The following is a 24567-nucleotide window of genomic DNA, read 5'->3' as shown; positions in this document are numbered from 1 at the left end:
TGCCCAACAAGTCCGGCTTAGACCGGCGGTAAGTGGTAGATTAGGCCCACGAGTACTTGCGTTGTGGTTCTGCAAGTACTCAATGAGGCTATGTGCCCGTCTTCGGTCTCTTTTTCAGCGCGTGGCTCTCCTTAATCGCGTTTGCAAAGTGGAATGCGTCGCGGGTCTGGCGACAGTTCCATCGGAGCTGAGGGTGCCTCGTTTCGTACCAAGATCTGGCGAGGGCCGGGATAATATTCTTCTTCGCTAAACTCACACCTTTGAGGGTCCCTCGACTAGTTCGGTGTACTCTCTAATCATGCATGTATCGATTCGACATCGACTGAACGCGACATCACCATACCCAAATATTCTCGAGAACCTCAGGCATATAGAGGACCAGAAGACATACCGGATGCGCTTGTTCCTTCTACCGCTTGGTGGAGAGACATTGAACCAGACTGACATGAAGCACGTGCCAGAGCCGGACTTTCCACGGTAAAACAGGACAGAATAAACATCGGACCACCATTGGCAGGAAAGCTGGCGTTTTCTGGCTGATGGGAATCCTCAGCTTCGTCGCCGCCTCCGCAATGAGACCTCTGATAGTCACAAACATTTCAACTACGAATGCTAGACTGTTCCGCCATCGTCGCGTCTCGTGCCTTGCAGGGATAAAGTCAATGAACACCAAGACCACATGGATGGAATCCGATCATGCCTGGTGCATACAGCAACAGCTCAGGCTCAGAACTGCCACTCCAGCATTTTTAAGACCAGCATGAGAAGTTCACAACACAATCGCAACTGTTTTGTTATCGCCAATTTGAATTGTGCTCAACTTTTATGACGGAGGATTAGCTTTGATTTAACGCTGCGCTATTGCTGCTTTTCTAGGGACTAATTTTACTGCACGTTGGTGAACGCAACACGGTTACGGTCTCAGTGACCGGACCACTTACTACGAAGCTGAATGCTAGCTCGACACGCAGCAGGCTGTCAAAGAACCCATCAAGCTTTTGGCCGCAGCCGCATTGGTAAGTCTGCTTGTGACTACGCCTTGAGTACTGAGTGTCACTTGGCTTCTCATTTGACTCCCGAGCAATAGATTAGAACTGCACATCTTTGTTCTAGAACATTCCGCCCGCGACCGGACAATAGTCATGGTATTTCACCCGGCAGGAAAGCTTCGACGAGATCGCTGAAGATTGTGACCGATCGAGCGAGACAGCTGCAGGAAGAAGTGCCGGCGCGTCGGGATAATGGCATTGTCCGCCAATCTCGAGATGCAACCAGAAACACCAAGATAAACGACCTGTAGACGGGAGATGACTGCTAGTATGCAGGCTGTTGGGGATGACGACTGGTTCGTGCGTAATACAGTGGGCAGGACAAGAGACGCTAACTAAATAAGCAGTGGTTGCAGCCAAGACAGCAGCAATCATTGCCCGTTTGGGAAAAGAAGAAGGCATCTCCGAACTACACATTTCCGCCCAGGACTTCTGCATTGGCAACGTGCATCACGACAGCATCTTGTCCACAATGCGACCGTGTGATTTCATATTGGTTGGTGCTTTGCTCGTCCTTAGCATATAGTGATGACTGAGTTTTCCCGTACAATTGCCGTAGCAGGCCTACACAGCGACAGGATACAGTAGGATGTGCCGGACACTCCAGATGCTGTATATCAGCATTACCGTGCTCGGTGAATTCTCTCCACCTCGAAAGAAGCAATGCATTGAGTGGAAGCGGATCACGAAAATCCCACATTAGTGATTTGTGCAATACTAGAGATGAAACGCCAGTGCTGTTTGGCTCGCAACTCGACACGGCAACAGCACCAGCCAAGCCTTAAAGATGACCGTAACCCCAGACGCAACGGAGTCTGCCCGATCCCTGAGTTTATAGGGTTCCAAGATCCAGTCTCGATAATAAAAGTGACCTGATTCGTTGCCATGGTCGATCACCCCTCGGTTTTGGGTTGGCTTCCCTGAAATGGAGCGGATCCCAGGTACGCGGCGCCAAGACCCTGGCGTTGACCGGCCAGAATTTGACCTCGTTCTAGGGCTGCGCGAGCCGCCGAGAGAGCGAGCTTACGTCTCTTTCAATCAAGCTATACAGCCCAAGAGCCAAACTCCCCAGCTTTTCCGATAGACCCATACGGCTAATCCTGGTCCAGATGACGCGGCTATATGGGAACCCATCTACACCAACGTTGACACTGAAGATGGCGAAGGTATAAAGAGCTTCGATGAGGACGTGATATAGAAAACAGACAACCAACAACCTCCTCCAAATTCCTCTCCGCGGACATCGCTACTATGCACTTCTCAAAGTTCCTCATCCTCAGCGCGGCCACTCTGGCCCTTGCCCACCCCGGCGAGAAGCATGACATGAAGGCCGTCAAGCGCGAAATCCACCTTCGCGATGCCTTGGCTGCCAGGGCTCAACAGGGTGTGAACGCTTGTTCCTCGTCCCAGGCCGCCCAGCAGGTTCAGCAGCGCAGCATTGCCCGCCGCGCGCAGACTGCGAAGGAGTTGCGTTCCAAGCGCGGAATTACCTCTGGTGAGTGAAGCATCTGTGCGCCTTGGAAACCTTGCGGACTCTCATACTTGATTGTTTAGCTCCACAGAAGTGGCGTCGTGACCTCGCTGCTCTCGAGAAGTGGGAGGCCATCAACCACAACAAGACTGGTCTTCTGGACTACGGTCCCAACTCCGATGCCGACATCTTCGGTGCCAACACCAGCTCGATCTTGACTCCTACCATCACCGATGGTCCCTACTACGTCTGGGGCGAGGTTATTCGCCAGAACGTCAAGGAGGAGAAATACTGTAACGGTATCGATGTCTATCTTGAGGTTCAGTACATCGATGTGAGCACCTGTCTTCCTGTTCAGGGCGCATTGGTCGACATCTGGAACGCCAACGCTACTGGTGTCTACAGGTACGTTTCATCTGTTTCATTTCCAGTCGCCCGCTAATACATAACCAGTGGCATCTCCACCAGCGGCAACTACGCCGCCGGCGGCTGGGACTCGACCTACCTCCGTGGTATCCAGGAGACCAACGAGGAGGGCGTCGTGACCTTCAACACCATCTTCCCCGGTCACTACGACGGTCGCGCCACCCACACCCATCTCCTCACCCACCTCAACTCTACCATCAACCGCAACAACGGTACCCTGCAGGTCGGTACCGGCAGCGTCGCGCACATCGGCCAGCTGTTCTGGAACGAGGTCCTCCGCTCCGCCGTCGAGAACACCTACCCGTACACCACCAACACTCAGGCTGTCACCACCAACGCGGAGGATATGTGGAGTGTCCTCCAGGCTTCGTCCGCCTATGACCCTTTCCCCGAGTACTTGTACCTCGGTGACAGTCTGGAGGACGGCTTGTTTGCCTGGATCCAGATTGGCATCAACACCACGGCTGATTACACGGACAACTCCTACTACAGCATCGCTGCTTACTACGATGAGACCGGTGGCCACCAGAACACCGACAGCTCTGCCTTCGGTGGCGGTGGTGGCTCTGGCTCTGGTGATGCCATGCCCTCCGGCTCCATGAGCGGCATGCCTTCTGGGTCCATGGGTGCTGCTCCTACCCAGAGTGCCTGAAGGATACTATAGATTAGGGGAGTCCTTAACTTTATGCTGGATATGGAGACTGTATACTACCTCGGATTGTGATAGCAAACAGACCTGTTAATATTATCTTTGTTGTAATTCCAGAAGGTGAAGTTTGTGCATGTAGCTAATCTTCCAGTTTTCGACCAGTGGATGGGCAATCTCCATCAGATATAAATTGACCCTACCTGCGCCAAGTCTGACAATGACTGAACAACTAAGTTCTCGGTAAATATGGGCGGTCATCTCACCGGTTTATATTTTTCTTTCTCTGACTCCCCTCCTTTCTCTTCCCTCCTGTTACGCAGCCAATTTCTCCCGACATACCTATTAATTTGATGCAGGAAGAGCCCAGCTAGCAGTCTCTCTCGATGCGGTGTGCTATTGATGATCACAGTGAGTATCTTGCCAATAAGGCCAATCAAAAATTGGAAATACGCGCCTACGCCAGCGCTAAAATTGCCTAGTCAGTCACCTGATGGCGGGAGGGAGCAAGCATCGTTCTAGCTGACATCCTCGAGACTCTTCCTTCCCTCTCGGATTCCGCATGCCAGGTATCGAGATTTGCTATAACGATGGGCTCCGTTCAGTACCAAGGCAACAATTTGGGATTCTGGGTAGGGATAAATCATGGCGACATTCACGCCGCCTCAGGTGCGCACAAACAGACTTCTGATGTTTGCGAGGCACAATACTGACGTCGCCACCATCTCGAACAGAGGGTCTTCCTATCGCAGACGGAGCGACCTATGATGCCTACGCGAACGAACATCTAGGGTGCCTCGACGGAACGAGAACCGAAATCCTGGACCGAATCGAGAAGTGGGCAGTGTCGACCCAGGGAGAATGCATATTCTGGCTAAATGGCGGAGCGGGTACCGGGAAATCCTGCATTGCCTTCGAAGCTGCAAAAAGGCTTGACAAGGAAAAACTTCTCGGGGCAAGTTTCTTCTTCAAGCGCGGTGGTGGTGATAGAGGGCACGCGAAGCGACTATTTCCCACTATTGCGCGACAGCTGAAGCGGCACGTCCCTCCGTTGAAACCACTGGTAATAACAGCAATTAAAGAGAACCCTGGTATAGTGGAGAAGTCCCTGAGGGAACAGTGGGACAAACTGATACTCCAGCCCGTGCTTGCATTGGGTCTCGATCGCGCCAGCACCATGATTGTCGTGATCGATGCATTGGATGAGTGTGACTCTGAACCACACAGAGACGACATCAGAACTATCCTGCAACTGCTATCACAGGCGCAGAAGTCGAATCGCCTGCTGCTACGATTTCTTCTGACGAGTAGGCCGGAACACACAATTCGACTGGTGTTCGACAAAATGTCAGATGGCCTAGTGAGTCTGGATCTCAACAATGATGTCCGCGAGGAGCAGATTGACCGTGATATTTCCATTTTCTTGGAGCTAACTTTCACGAGAATTCGTGAGGACAATGACTTAGATCTCTGCTGGCCGGGAGACAAGGCCTTGGAGAGACTTCTTCACCGAACAAAGCCGCTGTTTATTGCTGCTGTCACTTTGTGTCGGTTCATAGAGGAGGCAAGATGGGAGTCTGAGGAACGCCTTGAGGAGGTTCTTGCAGACCAGACTGACTATGTGTCCAAAATGGCCGAAGTCTACTTACCAGTTCTCAGGCAGCTCTTTAAAGGGCAGAGCAAGATAGAGATCAAAAAGCTTGTCCAAGAGTTCAGGGAAATTGTTGGAACTATTGTGTCACTCGTGGAGCCACTCTCACCTAGTGCACTCGCTGAAATCTTAGGTCACAAAGTCGCCAAGATTCGGACGAGACTGAGTGGACTCTATTCAGTCCTCGATGTTCCCACCGACCACGCACAACCAGTGAGACCCTTACACATTTCGTTTCGCGATTACCTTTTAGATGAGGAGACTAGAGAGACAGCAAGCAGTGAGCGGTTTTGGATAGACGAAAAGCAAACTAACCAATGTCTCTCACTTCAATGCCTGCGTATTATGAATGCTGCGCTTCGGCAGAATATGTATGACTTGCCAGGCGACAGCATATATCGACGGGAACTTGATATCACTATTATTCAAAACCATTTACCTCCGGAGCTAAACTACGCATGTCGCTATTGGATACATCACTTAGCACGAAGCCAAAATCCCAATGATTTACTGGAGAATACTTTCGCATTTCTGCAAGTGCATTTTCTTCATTGGTTAGAGACATTGGGTGTCCAAGGTCTTATATATGAGGTCGTGGGAATGCTTGATTCATTACAGTCCCTTTATAAGGTTGGTGAGCCCATACTACTGAGAAGATGATAGCTCATGAATCAAGAACGAACAAAGCAAGGCAGTCCAAGAATTTCTCGGCGATGCGCGGCGCTTTGTTCTACGAAACATACAACTACTCGATCTTACACCCTTGCAGATTTACTCTTCGGGCCTTATCTTCACTCCAGAAAATTCAGTTATTCGAACAGAATTTTCCAAGAATATCCCCAGTTGGTTGGTCGTGAAGCCAGAAGTTGATAAATACTGGAGCTCTAGAATACAAATGATTGAGGTAGCGGAACCGAGCTTCATTAGTTCAGTCGCATTTTCACCCCAAGCTAGGGTACTGGCATCCGGATATGCGTGTGGGAAAATCGATTTCTGGGACCTCTCAAATGGCCAATATCAGTACGCTATCCAAACACCCTCTTCATCATCCGTCCTTATCGTTTTTTCGCCTGACGGTGGAAAATTGGCGTCTGGTTCCATGTCTGGTGAAATCGAACTTTGGGACTTCAAAACCGAGAGTTATGTGGTATTCGCGGACCATTTAAATTTGATATGCAGCATTTCATTCTCCTCTGATGGCTTACTTCTTGCATCGGCCTCCATAGATGGAGATACTCGGGTCTACAATCTTACCACAGGCTATAGCCTCATTGTCACCCACAGTAGAGAGTCAGAGCAATATGTCGCTTTGACATCAGCTGGTATATTATTAGTTGCGCACCGCCATAAAGGCACCCTCGAACGCTGGGAGGCCGCTACAGGTAACCAGCTAGGTGAGATCGAGCTTGCCTCCACGGAAATCCAGTTCCTGTGCTTTTCGCATGATGGCGGATTGCTAGCATACATGGGCTCAGACAAAACCATCCATGTTTGGGATCTGAGTACAGAAGCAACATCCAGATTACGGCCAGGTTATAATACACCGATATTGGCTGTGTTCTCTCTCGACAAGAAGATGCTAGCCGTTGCCTCAGAAGGCAGTGAATTGCTTATTTGGAATCTCGAAGATCGCTGGTTCTATCGGATTGAGCACGACGAGCCGGAAGGGTTATATTGCCTTGACTTCTCACCTGATGGCAAGATGCTTGTGTCTAGCTCTTCCTGGACTATGACATTCTGGGACTTGACATCTGGTCCGCAAGCACAGGAGCTGGAATACGTCTCCCACGACGGAAGCGTCATTAGCGATAATCATTCGGGTCCAGAGCCTCGAATGCACCGTGTCGGTCACTTGACGCGGGTTACGTCTCTTACATACTCTCCCGAGAGGAACTTGTTGGCATCCAGCTCAGATGACAATACCATCAAGCTCTGGAATGGCAAGACAGGAGGTCACTATCGGGATGTAGGAGCTCACCCAGCAGAAGTCCACAAGCTAGCCTTTTCGCCGTGTGGTCATCGACTGGCATCTGCATCTCAAGATGGAAGTGTTAAGCTCTGGGATTTACGAACAAATCAACTGAGTCTTACATGGAGGCATGAGTCCAATGCGCCGGGGGATCTGACCATATTGGAGGACTTGACATTCTCGCCAGACAGGAGACTCCTAGCCTCGAGCTTCTCTGATGGCTCGCTTATCATTTGGGACCTCGCGACTTACCAGCCTAAACATTACAGCCGGCTTGGGTCCGGCTCAGGAAACCCTATCACCTTCTCACCCGACGGACAGCTAGTCCTGGCCGACTCACCGAGCTCACTTCGATTCTGGGATCCCTACACGGGCCACTGGAGTGACGCCATCCAGCGCTTTCCAGAACATCTCAGCTCCATTTCCTTCTCTCCCGATGGCCGCAAGATGGCACTCGACTTTCACCCCGCTTTCATCGAAATCTGTGATGCTGATGAAGCGCAATCAACCAGGAGACTTTTCCGCCATGAATATGCGATCTGGGCTGACAAAGACAATTTGATTTCCATCTATGAAGAGCAATGGGTCTGTGTCAACGGAATAAAAATCCTATGGCTGCCCGCCAAATATCGTCCTTCCTGCATTGCATGGAAAGCAGGCATTTTGGCCCTTGGTCTCTACTCAGGAAAGATAGTCTTCATGTCGTTGCCCGTATAGGCCGGGTTCTTGTCGGACTATGTGAAAGTCACGGGTGACCTTTCCGTCTTGCACTGTAGTATACCTGGAACCTCTACTTTCGGGCAATGATTTGTGAGCTTGCATTGTGGGGGCGCTTATTCGATGGCCCAGTAAGGTATTGCTGAGCATGTGTTTAGAGAGGGGTAGAGAGATCATACAGTAACGCCCTGAGTGAAGAGATGAAAGCCCGCGACTACGGACCCTCAGATCTCCAATTGTATAGCGACATAAACACATTTATTTCATCAACTATATACACCAATACCGCAGCCTAACCCCGTGGAATACAATTCATCACAACCTCGCCTTTCCACCAGCACCTAAAGCCTAATACTTCAAAACCACCTCCTTCAACTTCTCAAAGTCCGGCAACCCCAACCCGGTCACCGGATCCCAGCCGACCGTCGCATTCCAGAACGCCCAGGGGATGATCCCGGCGCCCGGAACAGTCTTACCATTCTGCGGATCCACGCCGTCGCAGCCGACGGACTGGCCCAGCGTGACATCAGTGAACCTCTTGCGCACGTCCTTACTGTACAGCAGCGGATTAAGATAACCCAGAGCTGGCTTGCCAGCGCGCAGACGGGCGTCATTAAGGAGACCAACCAGCGCAGCGAAGACGGGCGCCGCGGCGGAGGTACCGCCGGAGCCGGCGGTCTTGTTGTAATAGATGACCTCGTAGGGAGGGTCGTAGCTGTGAGCGGACACGTCCGGGAACCCGCGGCCCTGGAAGTCGGTGTACTGCGAGTAGTACTTCTTGGTGTCCTTGGCGATGTGGTGGTCCAGGTACTTGGTGACCGCGTCCTTCTGGAACCACGCCTGCTCGAAGTAGTTGCTGAACCCGCCCGAGCTGCCTGTCCACGCGATCTCGGGTCCGTATGACTGCGTCCCGCCCACGGCTGTCACGTAGGGGCAGGTCGCTGGGAAGGTCGGCTGGAATTGTGGGCGGTTGCTGCCGTCTCCAGCGCGGCAGGCCGAGCCGATGCCTATTGTTGTACAATGTTAGAGGGCTTGGATCATCGGGGAATCTGACTCGCTTACCTTCGTCACCTGAGGATTCGATGATGCTGATGCCACGGAGACCCATCAGTCCGATCATGTTGCAGACGCGCCTGGCATAGTACTCGGGCACGGTCTGTTATGGTCAATTAGTGGGGGGTTTGCGTGTTTAATGGGATAGAAATATGCATACCTGCTCGTCATCGCCGTAACTGTTGGAGATGACCTGGGGAAGCGCCGAGTTGGGCTTCGACAGGAGGTACTCGTAGTACGGGAGGTAGGGCTCGTTCGAGTCATCCGCCTCAGTGGGCTCGTCGGGGTCGGGGATGAAGGGACTGCTCTTGTTAGCATGCATTGCAGTCACGAGTTCCGATACGGCACTCACGCAAGCCCGCCGGTGATGAAAGCAGTCACCGGAAGAGGGTGGGAAACCCCGACGATCAGCTCGACGTCCAGGTCGGCCTCGCCCAGACTCTCAGTGGTAGCGTTCTGGTCGTTGGTGCCGCCGTTGATCAGCTCGACGTCGAACTCCTGGTAGGGAAGACGGTTCAATTTCTCGTATGCGGCGAGATCGGCGTACGAGGCGGATTCGTTCAGGAAGTTACCGAAGCCGATCCTGCTTCCTGACGAGGCGCTGGGCGTGTAACTGCCGAAGTTGTACATCTCTTTCAGGCACGAGAGGGTGATGACCTCGGCGCAGGAAGAGTTGGAGCTCCGCTTCGTGTGGCGCGGGAGCTGCTGCGGCAGCTTCGACAGCTCGGCCTTGGTGTTGTCCTTGCCGAAATAGGTCGTCGGAGAGATCAGGTCGATCGTCTCGGCCAGGTCCTCCGGGATGGAGTATTGGGTGGTACGCAACTTCGTGGAAGAGCCGCTCTGGTAGTACGCGAAGGTGGTGTTGAGGAGCTTGTTCACCGTGCCCACGGGCGCAGCGAAGTTGACCAAGCTGCCGTCCTGCGAGATCTGTGTGATGTTGGCGCTGCGCAACCAGCTGATCACGGCGTCGGCGCTGGCCACGGGGAACTCCTTGTTGATGTCCTCCAGGTCCAGCCATTGACCGTACTGGGCTTCGCCCGGGGTGGCAAGAGCCGCGAGCTTGGCTTCCAGCTTGTCCAGATTCTGGCGGTTCAGCGCAATGGACAGGCTGATGGTGTTGCCATGAGCGGCATCCTCAAGATGAGTCCAGCTAGCGGGGACCGCTGCCAGCTTTTCATGGACAAGAGCCTGGGCCGAAGCAGCCAGGGAGCACAGAAGTGCCGTGTATAGGCCGTTTGTATGCATCTTGAGGGGCCAGAGTGTTTCCCACGAGGTGCACAACTGGGATGGGGGAAATGCTGGGGAAACACCGCCGTTATAAGTGCGCGGGCGGGTCTGTGAGGTCATATCGCCTTTCGAAGTGTCTCCTGCTTATCGGCCGCAGAAAATTGGTCGAATTGAAGCTGCCTGCAGGCACACCGACGGGGTTCCATCATTCAATTTCGTAATATGGGAAGCTAATGCAGGTGAACGGGACCTGCAGATTGTTCCTATTTGTTGTGCAATCACGGCGAGTGCACCCCAGACCGTATGGGGTCGGCTCGGTAAGCATTGTCGTGATAAGAATGGGGTTGTTAGCTTTCGAGGCTCGCTCGGAGTCCGTCGGGGTTACTCTGCCCCGCTGGATAACAGGGTGGTCCTGCTCAACCACGCCATTTTCTCGTTACGGTCTACCCTGTGCAGATGTCTCAGTTGCGAGGATTAGGGGTGGGGTCGATGTGTTCGAGAGAAGGGGGATTGTCAGCAATGGTGGGTGAACAGCCATGAACACGCTCATCAACGACGACCGAGGTGTAAGTGGCCGGCAAAACAGGGTCATTAGCGAGCAGATAGTGGTCGGCAAGGCGGCATGAACTAGCCAAGGCGAACAAGCACGGCGTCAGATGCTTAACCTTTCTTGACTCTGGCGTGGTTGCGATCGGCGCAATTCCTTCTGCTCCAGTTATCGCGCCGCCCGTTTCGGGGCAGTGGGTCGCTTCCTCTCGGCCAGCCGCACAAGGTGAAGATATCGGATAAACACGACTGCCCGCGTTCCCAGCAATTCTGCACGAGATCGACATTCAAGTCGGTGTGGCAGTTATCTGCTCTAGTTATGTTTCCATAATAATGTTTTAGAATGAGGCTCCATACATCAACTGGGTCCCATAGCTCAGTTGGTTAGAGCGTAACGCTAATAACGTTAAAGTCGAGGGTTCGAGCCCCTCTGGGACCATCTTTTTGCATTCCTGCCTTTTGTCAACCTGGCCTTTTTCTATCTTCGCTTTTCTTTTTTGGGGCGGTCTCACGACCAACGCATGGCATTTCAAGTTTTCGGTTTCGATGCAGTGATGCGGTGATACTTTCTCTCTTTCAATTAATTCCGTTCTATTAGGGTGGTTCGATGCGTGTTCCCATACTATTTGTACGAATCGTCAATCGAGTGCCGCAAGATATAAACCGCTGGGTGGGAACTGGAGTGTCTTTGCAGAGTACTAGTATGGGCACCGACATTAAAGCAGGCAAAACCCATCCAGGAAGATTCTATAGACATGTGAGTATGTGTCCTTTTTTCAAACGAGGTATGAACTTGCTTCGATAAAGGAACCAGTAACACAAGAAAACGTGAGTTTGAGGCAGAAGGCATCAATCGTGGTTGAAGGCCGGAGATGAAGGTAGAAGCAGAAGTAGTCGTGAAGATGATGATTGTGCATATTTACCAAACAATGCAACAGCCACACAACTCGAGCAAACAAGCTAAACAAAACAGATGACATCAACTTCCTTCCAACGTCAACTTTCCTCTTTTCAGTCACTTCAATTCAATCACCTTGAGCCGATGGTCCACTTTTCTACACCAGACTTCCTACTTCCCTTTCAAGCATTGAGATCTTCCCACCGACTCCCAAGTTTTGCCCCCTTACGATTGATTTGTGCCAATTCAATCCCTATAGGCTGCGATCCTGTTCCACAGCATTCAAGAAAGGCAGTGCAGACTTTGAAAATAAGGCAAGTCTGCACTGGGAAGAGCCTGCTCGTGTTGTCTCTAAGAGTTGTGCTAGGAAACCAGTCATAGTAGCTCGAATTACAGGCTCCAGTCGGCGAGTACCCGCCGTCCAAAGTGCACAACCACTGCAATTCAACATCGGCGGCATACAACATACTCAATTCCTCAAGGTTTGAGTCTGGGGTTCTTGCTTTTCTACCCGACATAAGTGACGGCTGGCCATAGTGGCCGGGTCTGGCGTCCCAAGTGCAGCATACGGGGCTTCGAAGTCCATGCTCCCGTGGTCTTCATTTCTGTTGGTCAAATGTCGTGACATGAGCGATCAAACTCGACTCGATAAGATCCAATGCAGCGCTACCGACAATTTAAGTCCAGAGATGTCGCTGGCTATATATGCGCTGCGTTGCGTTAATGCAACGAGAACATGATCACGTAACCTCATGCAGGGATGGCACAAGCAAACCTCGGCAACTTGGCACGAATGATCCCAGTCCAGGGTACGTTGACACGAATCAAACCAGGGTTCTCGTCATCTGATATTCTCCGAACTGATAAGAGCGTCTCGACCCCGCTCGGAAAGAAAGCTTGGATGTTGATGCTCAACCATACGACCTCCCCTCTACTACGCCGATACCCCCACAAAGCTTCCCAAATAACAAAATGACAATCACCATAAAAGAACTCCCAATCGAAAACTTAGCCCTCAACGACCCATCCTCACAAGACCTCGTCACCTTCGAGACCTTTTGAACTCCCCGCCAGCAACCAGCGACTCCTGGGTCCCCCGCACCCAGCAAACACCGTCCTCCCACTCGCCCTCCGCCCTTCACCCAGCACCCCCAAACCAACCCTCGAAGCAGTGCTCACCACCATCCACACCCTTCAAAAAGAACACCACCTAACAAAGCACCTCTCCTGCCACGGCGCGCTCCTCTTCCGCAACCTCCCAATCCACAACGCAGAAGATTTCAGCGCCTTTGCGCAGGCCTTCAACTTCGCCCCGCACGAGATAATCGGAATCGTAGTCGACCGGCCCGTCCTCGCACCAAACGTATCTCCAGCAAACGAATCCCCACACGATGTCCAAATCTACAACCACAACGAATCCCCACAAGTCCCTCACGCACCAGAATACATCTTTTTCTACGGGCACCGCCCCCCCCCCCCCTGAGGGAAGCGGGGGCGAGACGCCGCTCTCGTCGTCGCTGGAGCTCTTTCGGCGGGCGCAGCGCGAGATTCCGTCGTTCATTGATAACATCGCCGAGAAGGGTATCCTGAGTCGCGTGACATATACCCTTGAGCCCCAGTAACCCGGCGGCGCGACGCTGCGGCAGGCGTTTGGCAAGGAGTGGGTGGCTGGAGACGATGAGGCAACGAAGCGGAGGAAGGTCGAGGCGCAGATCCGTCGGTATGGGCGTGGGGAGCATACGACTTGGGAGTGGTTGCAGGATGGGAGTGGGCGGATGAAGTTGGTGCTAGAGCACCGTCTGCCTGCTATACGGACGCAGCCCGGTAGGAATCTCCCTGCCTTGTTTACGGGGCTAGCGGCGTATTGGAAGCGCGTGCAGGTGGCAGATGCGCGAGGGAAGGGGACGAGGCAGCTCTTTGGGGATGGGTCGCCTATTCCGGAGGAGGATTTGGAGGCTTTGGCTAGTATTACGGGGGAGATACGTGTGCTGCATCGCTGGGTGGAATGTGATGTGCTCGTTATTGATAATCTTGTCGCGCAGCATGGGCGTGAGCCGTGGCGCGGCGAGCAGGCGGATCGCATTGTGCTGGCGAGTTTGTTTGATGGCCCGGTTGTGCCGGGGGCGTATGGCTTCGGGGATTGGGCGCAGGTCGTTCAGGCTGCGGATTAGGGCCTGGTGTTGGCTTGAGAGGGGAGTGGGTGAGAGGTCTGGTAATGGTTGTTGGGTTGTTGTGTCACCTTCTGCAGCCAATATTACTGCCAAGCATCTGGCGTGGAACATCGATTGCCGATTAGGGAGTCCTGCGCTCTAGGCTTAGCTTTATTATAGGACTAGGGTGCAGATACGCATGACATGCATGGTGCGCAGAATTGGTCTTTAGGAGACGTCTGGAGTAACCATGGAGGTAAGCCCCGTCAGCTGTAAGCCATATGGAGAAGTATGAAGCCCTACTGCAACCCGGTTCTCCAGATTGATGGCATAATTTATCGTTATATCCGCCTCAGTCATACCTCTTGACTAATATTGCTTGTATGTATCTCCATCCATATTACACCAAACCATTCATTATAGCAATATCGTGAAGAAGTTGCACCACCACCTGTGCCATGGTCACCTATAGAAACAGTCAGCCTCGATAACGAGGCGATAAAAGCTAACAATAGCTCACTAACGCCTGCCCCAGAACCACGCCATCCAACACCAAATAAGCACACGAAATTGAACATAAATATCACCCTAAATCCCCAAAAATCACCTCCCCACCCAACCACCTACCCCACCACCCACCAAAACTCCAACCAAAAAATGAGAACCTCCACCATCCTCGCAATCCTAGGCGCCGCCTCCTGCGCCGTGGCAATCCGCTGCACCCAAGGCCTAACCTACTGCGGCACCTCGCTGGTCAAGAAAGGTACTGTACCTACCCGGTTCCCCTGCTTCAAACCTACCCAGCTTCAAGCTTAACAAGCATACCACCGACCCCCCAAACTAAAACTCAAGCTAACGCTAACGCGAGAGAAAAGGAAACTACACCAAAGACATGCAGAACGCGCTCCAGCGCGAGGGCCGAGTCTCCTCGTCCCACAACATGCTGGACTCGCTCTACCTGTGCACCGCTGACGAGGACTTCTTGATCTGGCGGAATACCTGCCGTCGCGGCGCGTGCCAGGATAACGGGGTTGATCGGGATGATGTTTGTGTTGGGCAGGGGGAGCAGCCTGAGGATCAGGACATGGATCAGGAGGAGCAGGAGGAGGAAGATCAGGAGCAGGGTATGGAGCAGTCACGGACTGAGTATGCTGTTGGTTTTGCTGGGCTTCATTGTGGACAGGAGGGATGCTGACGTTGGAATTTTAGCTGCCTACTATGAGTGCTTAGCGATCGCATTCTGCTGGTTATGCGCATGGATATGAGTCAAAAGGAGAGGAGAGGGGAGGGGCAAGGGGAATGGGATAGATGGATAGTAGTGGTGGTGTTGCCTACAGTAGTATGTGTCTAACGGGGCCAGCGCATAGCAGAATGATATATTGGGTTTAAACTGAGCTTGAGTTTCGAAGTACTGTACATGCGTGCGTAAACCCACCTACCGAGTTACAAACCACTAAGCGTACTTCATCGCGCCGTAGACAATAGACCATCAGGCAGCTTGGCGGGCCAGCCGAACGTCTCCGCGAAGGTCTCGTCCTCGCCCACGACAATCCCATACGTGGTCTTGGCATACTCCTCCGCCTGCGGCGCAAGACCAGGCGCCACCTTGCGATAGGAGTGCGCGAGCGTCATCCAGCACGGCACGGACCCTTCTGTAACGAGACCCCATTTCTTAACCAGTATTCACTCACCAGAAGAGTACGGGGAATTGATGCCCTCGATCACGTAGCCGAGAGACTCGAAGGCCTTCGATGCAAACTCGATCGCTTTCAGTGGATTGTTGAGGGAGGCCCAGAATATGGCAAGCAACGGATACCCCCTTGCCAGGCCGATACGCGGAACCTCAGCGGCCGGCCGGCGATAGGCTCGCGTAATCTTCGCGAGGAGGGATTCGATTTTGATTGAATTCGACATTCCGCGCTCGTGCGTCTGGAACGCAGTCCATAGCTCGGCCTGTAGCTAGGGCTTTGGCCGTGGTCTCTTCGTGGTCCTGGCATATGTTGCGCGTGTAATCGAAGTCCCAGTTGCGCAGGTTCAGCGCCACAGCGCTGGGACAGTCTCCCTCTCGGTACCGCGGGCGATAGAGGGAGGTGATCTCCGTGCCCGGAGGAAGATCTTGCGCGGCGCGGACGATCAGCATATCGCCGATGAATGATGTTTCAGCGTTGTTGTAGCAGGAATGGCTGATACGGGAGGCCCAGGGCCACACGCCGACAGAGGAATCTTCTTGCTCGGGCTGACCCTTGAACGCTTCGGATCCCCAGGTGCTTAGCTGAACCTGCCGAAGGCTAGGGCAGCATCAAAAGGCGTTAGATGGTCGAATTCTGTCGAGGAGGAAGCTAAAGCGAATCAGTTGGGTTGAGAGCAATACCCTCGATTGGCTTACGTGTCTATCACCGGCAAATGGTCTACTTCCCGGACATCAGAGTCACTCTCGTGTTCGCCGTGATAAAGTTTGGTTACAAATGGCATATGAGACGGGTTCTTGTAGAGCTTCTGAGTCATGAGCCTTAGAAGCTCGACAACGGAACCCGCGGAGAATCTCTCGCGTACTGGATCAATTCGGCAAACTATACTTTTAGTGTAATCCTCCACGTTTAGATGGGCGTACGCGAAAGCCTTCTCGCAGAGGAGGAGGTCTCCCGCTTTGACCGCTTGGGTAGTGAACAAGCCTTGTCCGGCATATCTGGTTGAACGAACAGAAACCGACCCAATGTAGGTTGCGTGGTCCAAAATTGGTGTGCGACGCTTCGTGGCCTCGAGCTGCATCTTCTTAACCGGAAAGATGCCCTTTCGTTGTTCCTCCAGCCGTGCAATGGCGCGCGCGAATTCTCTCTGCGCGGTGGTGTTTTCGGGATATTCTTTCCGGAGCACTTTGTGGACCCCACAGGACTCTTGAAACCGATCAAGATGGTAGAGAGCCTGGGCTTTGCGGAGGAGCGCCTTCTCGGAAGGCTTGGTTTTTGGGGTTGTTATCTCCAGGTCACGAAGTGCTGAGTCAAACTGATGGAATCTCAGGGAGGCGAGCGCGCGGTTGAGCTTGATCGTCACGGCCTCATCGGCGGTGGGAGACCAATCAATTGCGCATCGATAGTCACCTTCGTTGATAGCGTCATTACCCTTGGTTTCCCAGTGCATGGCACCCATCTCCGGACTCGAAACCTGTTGTCGCCACGGCATAGGAACAAGGATATCATGATCCGGGAGAATCCTCAGATCAGAAGGATGATCAACTCGGAGTCCGATTGTTCCATTCCACATGCCATTGATGAAAGGCTCTACCACGATGATGGTTGTGCCTGGACGAAGATACCCCCGGGTAAAGACCTCGGTCTCCTCTTATTGGTTGAATACCGAAGCTAATTTAGTAGTAATCTTAACTAACTTCTAGTTCTTATTCTCTAGTTTATTTATAGTCTGCAGGAAAGTCTCTCTTTTTCTATTTAAGATATTTACCTGCCCTTCCAAGTCAAAGATATAAGATTTAGTATCAGGATCGGGAGCCAGGTCCGAATAAAGCTGGCTCGGGTAATAACTTTATCTAATCGGGTTAATCTTAGATTATTTACAGTAGTTAACCTCAATAAAAGTAGTAATAGATACAAGAGTCGGAGGAAGACTGCTAATATAAAGTATACTTTAGGTAGTACTTCAGTACTGCTATAAACTATAATTTTAGTATTCCGCTAATTAACTATTTTAGGTAGGTTGGGGCAAGCCAGACGAAAATTTAAGAATATATTTATAGACTAATACTTTAATATCAGAGAATACTCTGCAGATTAGTCTACCCAGGGAGTATTAGTACTTATTTATATACTTTGAGTAACTAGTCACCGCAGTAAGTGCTGCAGGAAGCCTGGGCTAATACACCTGAATATAAGCTTTTCAATTAAAGTATTTAATAATCCCTAAGGCTCTAGCTGAAGTTAATACGATTAAGAATACTATACAATATATGATTATCTTGCGGAATATGAATTATAACTAATATATTACTCTAGTAGACTTTCTCTATCCTGTATAACAAATATAAGACCATCAGATTTACATCCTGTGTTAATATATTAAAATAATCCAGTTAATAGCCTAATCTGTTAAACAGCTTCAAGACTAGAGTGGCTTAACCTGACGTTATACCTTAACTTTAACCTGGGCAGGAATATGTATTTCTTATACCTGACCATTAACCTGCAGTCAGGTATAAAAATTTTGATTAACCTGACCTGACCTGGCCGTTAGCCACTCTATAAGAGACTTAGTCTTTTTGAAGGAGTATAATACAGTAAGCTCCTGTTCTTTCTTCTTATTATCTAGAATTCAATTATTATCAGAATTATTAAAACTATTACTGCTGCTGGCTAGTGCAGATATACATTAAAAGAAATTATCAGTAGTGCTGTCTAAGAAGATATCCGGAATATTACTATTTGTACTACTGTTATTATCAGATCTAATCAGCTGAGGTAAATACTATATACTAGATAAAAAAAACATACAGAAAGAAGATACTTGAATTTAGAAATTATTAAGAATAATATAAGTCTAGCTTCTCCAGCTGTTTTGAAATAAACAGTAAGAGATGGATCTATAGATGGTATATATATGTCACTCGAAAGTGAAAAGAGAGAGGTGTGAGAGGGCCATGAGCATTAAGGCCTTTATAGAATCAGAGCAAACAAGATAGTCGCCAGGGGAGCCGAAAATGGCTCCTCCCCCTTGCCGGCAGGAAAATGAGATACAGTTGAGCGATGAACCAGGCCTCAGAGGACGGTGGTATGATGGTTGAATATCAGGAACCATGAGCACAAGTAACAGGGGAAAATCAAACAGTGTTGGGCTGTAGTGGTAAGCTTGGTGGTGTGTAGATATGGCACGTACTGCTAAGAACACCGAAGCATTAGTTGGACTCGGAAAGTGGCGTTAAGTATAGCCGTTTTTGGCCGCTGGTTAACTGTTTCATCGTTATATGGAGTAGTTTTTAACTTGTTTACTTAATATTTTTATGAAATCTTCTACATCTACTAAGTTCTAAGTTCTCGTACATGCCTCGTCTCAGGGCCGTGAGTCTCAGTTTTAGTCTGAGTCTATTAACCGACTTTCTTTTCCAGCTCTTTTTGTTTCCCAACGACTCTTTGTTTGTCGTCTTCTTTATCATGAGAGAGTCACAACTGTCTTGATCTGGATGTTCGATCGTGGCCTCGGACATAGCGCTAAGAATTCGCTAGTTGGGAGCATCGGGATGTATCATGGATATAAGTTGAGAAACATTCGCCCGATCAGCATGGCGTATAAAATGCATCGACTGTTCCAGGAAGTGTTTATAATATTGAAACTCTCTGCTTATATCGTCTGGCTGGTTGGGTGCAGTGGATGGACCGCTTCCTTCCGCCATATCGCGCTGCAGAAACTCTAGTAGAAGGATAGTATGACCTTCTTGCGGAGAGTATGAGGACAAGCAATGGTAGTTGAGCATTAACTGCAAAGCAAGTGTTGAAAAAGGTATTACTACCCTTACTTGGCCGTTGTGGGACAAGTCAGGAACTGTTAATTGTATCGCGCAGCTGATCTAATGTTATGCGTGGCCGGACGAGTTTATCCCTGGACAACGGTACAAGTACCCGGATCTGATTAAGGATCGCGTGGGCTTCGCGCCGGTTACCCTGGGTACAGATCCGCCTGTGATTCTGTGCTGACAGCTATAGGTCCGTATAACTGCATCGGGCGGCCAGTGGCATTGTTGAATCTGTGCACTACACTGTGAAATTGGCAACGGCGTTTGATGTAGGATTTGCCCCGGGGGAGGATGGGAAGGCGTTCGTGCAGCAGGCGCAAGGCAGTTTTGTACTGTACATGGGGTCGCTGCATTTGAGCTTCTACCTGGAGGAAGTGAAGCTTGAAGCGGGTCAATCATTATAGTTCAATGCTACCGTGTAGTATATAGAGATGGCAATGTGCTTTACTATCAAGCCAGGAAAGAATAATATGACCGGAAATGGCAATATTGAAGCTATTATGAGCTGCGAGAGCACTTGGACACGAGCTAGTCCTAAAATGGAAGCTTACCGCATAAAATGAGGGGTATCATGTTCCTGTCAGGACACGAGTGTACAGCCTCAATATCCCTTCTGTCTGCGCGCCTAACCACAATGCCTCGAACTGTAAGTAACCCTTTGGATGACAGACTGTCCACGCTCTGGCATTCTGCCTGTGATGACTATACTAAAGAAACCGGGGTCGCACTTACCGATGGCGCCTTCCCCAAGATCCACGGTCCTGAGGATCTGACCCGTCAGCTCGACGCAGAGAAAGAGCATTTTGAGGACTTTCGAATGAAAAGACGACCGCTCTTGCATGCTATGCAGATGATTCTGGCGCCCTTTGAGAACTGGGGCGATCTACTTGCGGGTGCAGCCTCAGCAGTTTTTCCTCCAGCGTCTTCCATCATGGGCGCTATGATGCTTCTGATTCGAGGTGCTCGCAGAGTTAGCGAATCGTTCGACATGCTCACGGACTTATTTCTCAAACTCGGTCATTTTGCTCTGCGCCTGGACTCGTACAAGGATGTCCCTCTCAGTGAAGGGATGAAGACCATCATTGTCAAAGTTTTGGTCAATTTCCTTCGTGCCTGCGCAGTGTCGCAGAAATTGCTAAGTCGGGGGTCGCTCAGAGCAAGACTTACGAAATGGACAAAGAACATCCTGGTTGAGGATCCGTCTATTAGTTCGCTCCTGGGCGAGCTGGAGGAATTGACGAGCCAGGAACACAAGATAGTCTCCGCTCATGGGCTCGATCTCACTCACCAGGCGCTCAGAAACACCGCGGAATTACTCGCGCGAGATGACAACAGAAATGACCGTGAGAGACTAGACAGAGTGAAGAAGGCATTAGATCCCGTCTCTGCATCCGGTCGTGTCTTTTCCGCGATCAACGAGAACCGGATACCTGGATCGGGCAGCTGGATTGAAGATAGGATCCGGTCCTGGTGGCAGGGTCCCGAGCCTCTCCTCTGGATTCACGGTGGTCCTGGGATGGGCAAGTCCTACCTGGCATCGAAAATCATAAACGATCTCGCGGCAGCAGAACCGTCCGCCCCATCTGCACCCATCGTTGCCTCTTTCTTCTTCAAGAGCAACGATGTGGATCTGCGCTCTTTTAACAAAGCGCTGCGGACTCTGGCATGGCAAGCGGTTGTTCAGCGATCGACCTTCGCGGCGCATGCGGAGGAATTCTGTCTGAAAGAAGACCCAGCCAACAGTTACGTTGTCTGGAGAAAACTCTTGCTCAACTACTTCGTCGCGTCTCCACCGGACACCAGAACGTGCTTTATCATTGACGGTATCGATGAGGCCGATCCAGAGGAACAAGAGATCCTTTACAGTCTACTGGAGAGCACATACGCGACAGCGGACCAGACGGGCATTCCATCAATTCGAGTCGTAATTTTGGGTAGGGATTCGGTACGCGGAAGTCTCGAAGAACACTCCCTTGGGTGGATTCCCGAGATCGAAATCACCAATAACCAGAACAAGGACGACCTTTCCGGATACGTTTTTCAGAAACTGCAGAAGACCAAGTTGTTTCGTGGTTCTCCAGACTTTCAAGCCGAGGTCGTCCGAGATATATGTCGGCAAGCAGAAGGCCTCTGGGAATGGGCCAACCTTGTGGTCAAATCTGTTTTGTGCTGTCGGACCAAGGAACAGATTCGGAAGGTGGTCCGGAGGATGCCCCGAGGAATCAGTGCAATGCTGCATGCAGAGCTGGAGCGCCTGGCTAAAGAGTTGTCCGCCTCGGATGCGATGTCTAATGAGTTGCCCGACGAGCTGTCTGATGAGGAAGGATCAACCGAGGCAGCAACGGCGACGCAGATTCAACAGCTCAACATCTTACTTTCAATTGTGACGAAGGCTCAAAAGCCGCTGACGGTAGAGCAGCTCGACATTATCTTGGAGGTCATCCTTGAAGAGGAGATCCTGAAGCTTGAGGACGATCTTCGCACGGTATACTCATCCCTGTTTTCGCTCCGGTTCGCTGGGGATGAAGAAGAATATAAAGACGACGCGGTCATTGTAACTCTGCGTCATACTTCTTTTTATGAATTCTTCAGCAAACCTGTGGAGGCTGGAACCATCCAGGTCGACCCAGACCGAGCCGAGTCGTCCTTTGTATTCGTCTTACTCTACGCCCTCCAAAGAAACTTCGCCCCTGTATCAAAAAGGTGGCTAGGACCGGTGAATGGATATGCTCAGGAATTCCTACCGCTGCATCTGTCGCGTGCAAATCCAGAGCAAGCAGCAAATCGGAGAGAAGAAATAGAAACTCTCCTTGCCGCTCTCTTTACCGAGGAGCCGGTATTCGACCCTCAGCACTGGCTCATCGAAAATTCCCGCGTGACTCGCCTTTCTGAATACATCTTTTACCCGTCGTCCCACCCAACAGAGATTGCCCGTTACTGGTGGAATACTCGTGATCGTGAAACGGCGAACGAAAGGGCAGCGTTGGTACTGAATTGGCTCTCCCCGGAGGCGAAACAGCTCTTGCAGGATTGTGCTCGGTCTTCGACGGTGGCAAGCGATGCCTGTCCTTTCACGGTTCTTTTTTCTCGTTTGACAGAGTATTTCTCCCGACTTTGGCTGGTTCCGAAAGATATCGAAGACGAGGATGGATTACCCGGGGTTCTCTCCGGCATGCTATTTGTGTACGCTCAAATGGCAGTCACTGGGCCAACCTCAGATGGAAACCTTAAGGGGTTAGTCCCCGGTCTCGAGTCTCGCAAGATGCTGCGCATCGCCGAGATGCAGCATCTCGAGAAGACGCCCATATGGCATGCCCGACTCGCTCAGGCGATGCTCCTGCATCATAGCTATGCGGCAGCCCTCGAAAGATTCCAGATCGCGCTAGACGAACATCACAGGAAGCATTTCTTAAGCAAACAAGCGCTCTCTGTGATTCACAGAGACATGGCTCGTGCATGTACTAAGGTCGGAAGGTACAAGGAGGCATTAGAACACTCTGATCTGGCCAAGTCGCTGTACGACGGCTCCCGGGACCGTGAATGGCAGGATCCTATCGGCAAACTGCTGAACACTGCGAAGATGGAGCAACTTGAGAAAATGACGAACAAGGCTGTTGCCACCGCAAATGAGGCCTGGAAAGCATTCGTGGAACAAAAGGATGATTACCGAGACAGGGATACGTTGCATTCGTTCTTTTGGGTCTTGCTGCAGCTGCACCAGACACATCGTGTTCAAGATGTGTTCGATTTTGCCGTTTCTCTTAGATGGACCGAAAACAATGATTTGGTCGAATTCTTCACTTCAGCAATTACTTGGGCGCCCCGGCTAATGTATAGGGTCCTTCACTATGCGCTGATGCGGGACGATGGGAAGTATAATGATCTTGTTGCCTTGATTCCGGGCAGAGTCGCGGCCTCAAGGGAGACTCAAACCGATAACCTGGCGGCGGCGAAATACCTGCTCGCGTTAGTGATGTTTGAGCACGGCCTGATCAGCGCAGGGATCCAAGCTTGGTACGAGGTTATCTCCCTCGACAACCCGGGTGGCTGGAATATCGAGGCGGCTCAGACATGGTCAATGAGTCGCTTAGCAGTCGTGTGTCTTTACCGTCCAGAGGTTCCATGCTGCACAAAGCCCCCTTTGAGATTCGACGAAAAGACTGAATGTAGTGATATCTGCTTGGTCATCTCGAGTTGGCTGCGGGATCATGGTGATATCACGAACGCCAGAGAAGCTCTCCGCGGTCGTGTAAGAGGAAGTATCGACCTGTTGTCGGCTGATGGTCCTTCCAATGATTATGAGGCGTTCATGAGCCTCTTTAGGACATTTCTGGTAGCTGCGGACAGCGACGAAGATCTGAACGGGGCCTTGTATTTGCTCAAGGTCTGGCATAGGGACTGTCTGCGGCAGGCGAAGCGGCATCTTCCCGATGACGAAATTGAAGGACCAGACGATGAAGATTTTCCATTCTCAATCGACCAACTCGCCGAGTGTTCAAACTGCAAGCGTGAGATGAACTCGATATGCCACTGGTACTTCTGTCGTTCTTGCCCTTTGACGGCCCTTTGTCGACAGTGCTACTGCGATATCCGGTCGACAACATCCCATCCTAGAGGCATCTGCAATCCTCAGCACGAGTTTCATTATACCGGCCCTCCGCTTCGGGCCTCCGAACGTGTGCCGGAGGGGATGATGGTACTTGAAAGTTCTGATGGCAAGAAGCAGACGATACGGATTGAAGAATGGAAGGATAAGCTGTCGGAGAAGTGGGGTGCCGCGGACTTTGCCTTTGAGGGAGGACTATCGGCCTGGTGTATGCGAGCATTGCCGGAGCCACAGAAATCTTGGTGGGCGACATTTTTTAGGTAAATTGTTGGAGAGTAAGTATGAATTTCTTTGTGTGTATACTGTCATATGAGATAGCTACCTCTGTATTAAAAGCCAGGCGTGCCGCTCACTCCCTTTTTAGAGTTGACAGAGCTCCCTTAGAGGAGACCAGTTATGATTATGGTAGCCTACTGCCACTGCACTATTCCTACGTTAATAGCATAAGTTGTGAGCGGTTTACAAGAATTTGGTTAGTACTAACGTACTACTCACTTCTTCCACAGTCGTTTACATCCAGCCAGGGAATATTCGAAACGCCGTCCCCTCCTTCTATTGTCGCTCATCACAAGCTTTTCCGCAGCAAGCCCACTATTTCGGCTATTTCTCCAGCCAAGTGAGATCGGATCATTTTCTTTCTCCC

At 51.1% G+C, this 24567-nt stretch overlaps 7 protein-coding genes and 1 non-coding gene across 8 annotated transcripts; 6 read left to right on the top strand and 2 right to left on the bottom strand.

Moving 5' to 3' along the window:
* Positions 1-2300: 2300 nt before the first annotated feature.
* BO97DRAFT_477801 (intradiol ring-cleavage dioxygenase) lies at positions 2301-3598 on the top strand (the record flags this gene model as incomplete). The annotated part of the gene is made up of 3 exons (XM_025700584.1): positions 2301-2544; positions 2604-2925; positions 2974-3598. 3 exons carry the CDS (start codon positions 2301-2303, stop codon positions 3596-3598), a joined length of 1191 nt encoding a protein of 396 aa, XP_025551566.1.
* Positions 3599-4158: 560 nt separating this feature from the next.
* BO97DRAFT_390008 (WD40 repeat domain-containing protein) lies at positions 4159-7929 on the top strand (the record flags this gene model as incomplete). Its single annotated transcript, XM_025693741.1, has 4 exons — positions 4159-4261; positions 4327-5873; positions 5920-6483; positions 7072-7929. The coding sequence occupies exons 1-4, from the start codon at positions 4183-4185 to the stop codon at positions 7927-7929; spliced, it is 3048 nt and encodes a 1015-aa protein (XP_025551565.1). The 5' UTR covers positions 4159-4182.
* A 348-nt stretch (positions 7930-8277) lies between these two features.
* On the bottom strand, positions 8278-10252 carry BO97DRAFT_443042 (S53 family peptidase; the record flags this gene model as incomplete). Its single annotated transcript, XM_025698329.1, has 4 exons — positions 9335-10252; positions 9143-9284; positions 8992-9085; positions 8278-8936 (listed from the first exon to the last, which is right to left on the bottom strand). The coding sequence occupies exons 1-4, from the start codon at positions 10225-10227 to the stop codon at positions 8278-8280; spliced, it is 1788 nt and encodes a 595-aa protein (XP_025551564.1). The 5' UTR covers positions 10228-10252.
* A 493-nt stretch (positions 10253-10745) lies between these two features.
* Positions 10746-13824, top strand: BO97DRAFT_443041 (Clavaminate synthase-like protein; the record flags this gene model as incomplete). The annotated part of the gene is made up of 4 exons (XM_025698328.1): positions 10746-10775; positions 12690-13016; positions 13081-13248; positions 13300-13824. The coding sequence occupies 4 exons, from the start codon at positions 10746-10748 to the stop codon at positions 13822-13824; spliced, it is 1050 nt and encodes a 349-aa protein (XP_025551563.1).
* Positions 11121-11194, top strand: BO97DRAFT_t151. The gene has a single exon. It is a non-coding gene; the product is annotated as a tRNA-Ile (tRNA).
* A 636-nt stretch (positions 13825-14460) lies between the features above and the next one.
* Positions 14461-15025, top strand: BO97DRAFT_424496 (uncharacterized protein; the record flags this gene model as incomplete). The annotated part of the gene is made up of 3 exons (XM_025696986.1): positions 14461-14566; positions 14679-14949; positions 15013-15025. 3 exons carry the CDS (start codon positions 14461-14463, stop codon positions 15023-15025), a joined length of 390 nt encoding a protein of 129 aa, XP_025551562.1.
* Positions 15026-15267: 242 nt separating this feature from the next.
* Positions 15268-18456, bottom strand: BO97DRAFT_434384 (uncharacterized protein; the record flags this gene model as incomplete). The annotated part of the gene is made up of 7 exons (XM_025697674.1): positions 15268-15455; positions 15495-15678; positions 15740-16091; positions 16190-17139; positions 17260-17264; positions 17373-17425; positions 18416-18456. The coding sequence occupies 7 exons, from the start codon at positions 18454-18456 to the stop codon at positions 15268-15270; spliced, it is 1773 nt and encodes a 590-aa protein (XP_025551561.1).
* Positions 18457-19922: 1466 nt separating this feature from the next.
* Positions 19923-24485, top strand: BO97DRAFT_56481 (NACHT domain protein). Its single transcript, XM_025700911.1, has 2 exons — positions 19923-24199; positions 24431-24485. The coding sequence occupies exon 1, from the start codon at positions 19953-19955 to the stop codon at positions 24186-24188; it is 4236 nt and encodes a 1411-aa protein (XP_025551560.1). The 5' UTR covers positions 19923-19952; the 3' UTR covers positions 24189-24199; positions 24431-24485.
* The last annotated feature ends 82 nt before the right edge of the window (positions 24486-24567 follow it).

This window comes from Aspergillus homomorphus (genome assembly GCF_003184865.1).
Source record: "Aspergillus homomorphus CBS 101889 unplaced genomic scaffold BO97scaffold_17, whole genome shotgun sequence".
In the NCBI taxonomy this organism is placed as follows: domain Eukaryota; kingdom Fungi; phylum Ascomycota; class Eurotiomycetes; order Eurotiales; family Aspergillaceae; genus Aspergillus; species Aspergillus homomorphus.
This window is presented reverse-complemented; position numbering and strand designations above follow the sequence as displayed.

Coding starts and splice junctions, on each gene's coding strand:
- BO97DRAFT_56481 (XM_025700911.1), top strand. CDS start 19,953: ATGCCTCGAACTGTAAGTAACCCTTTGGATGACAGACTGTCCACGCTC.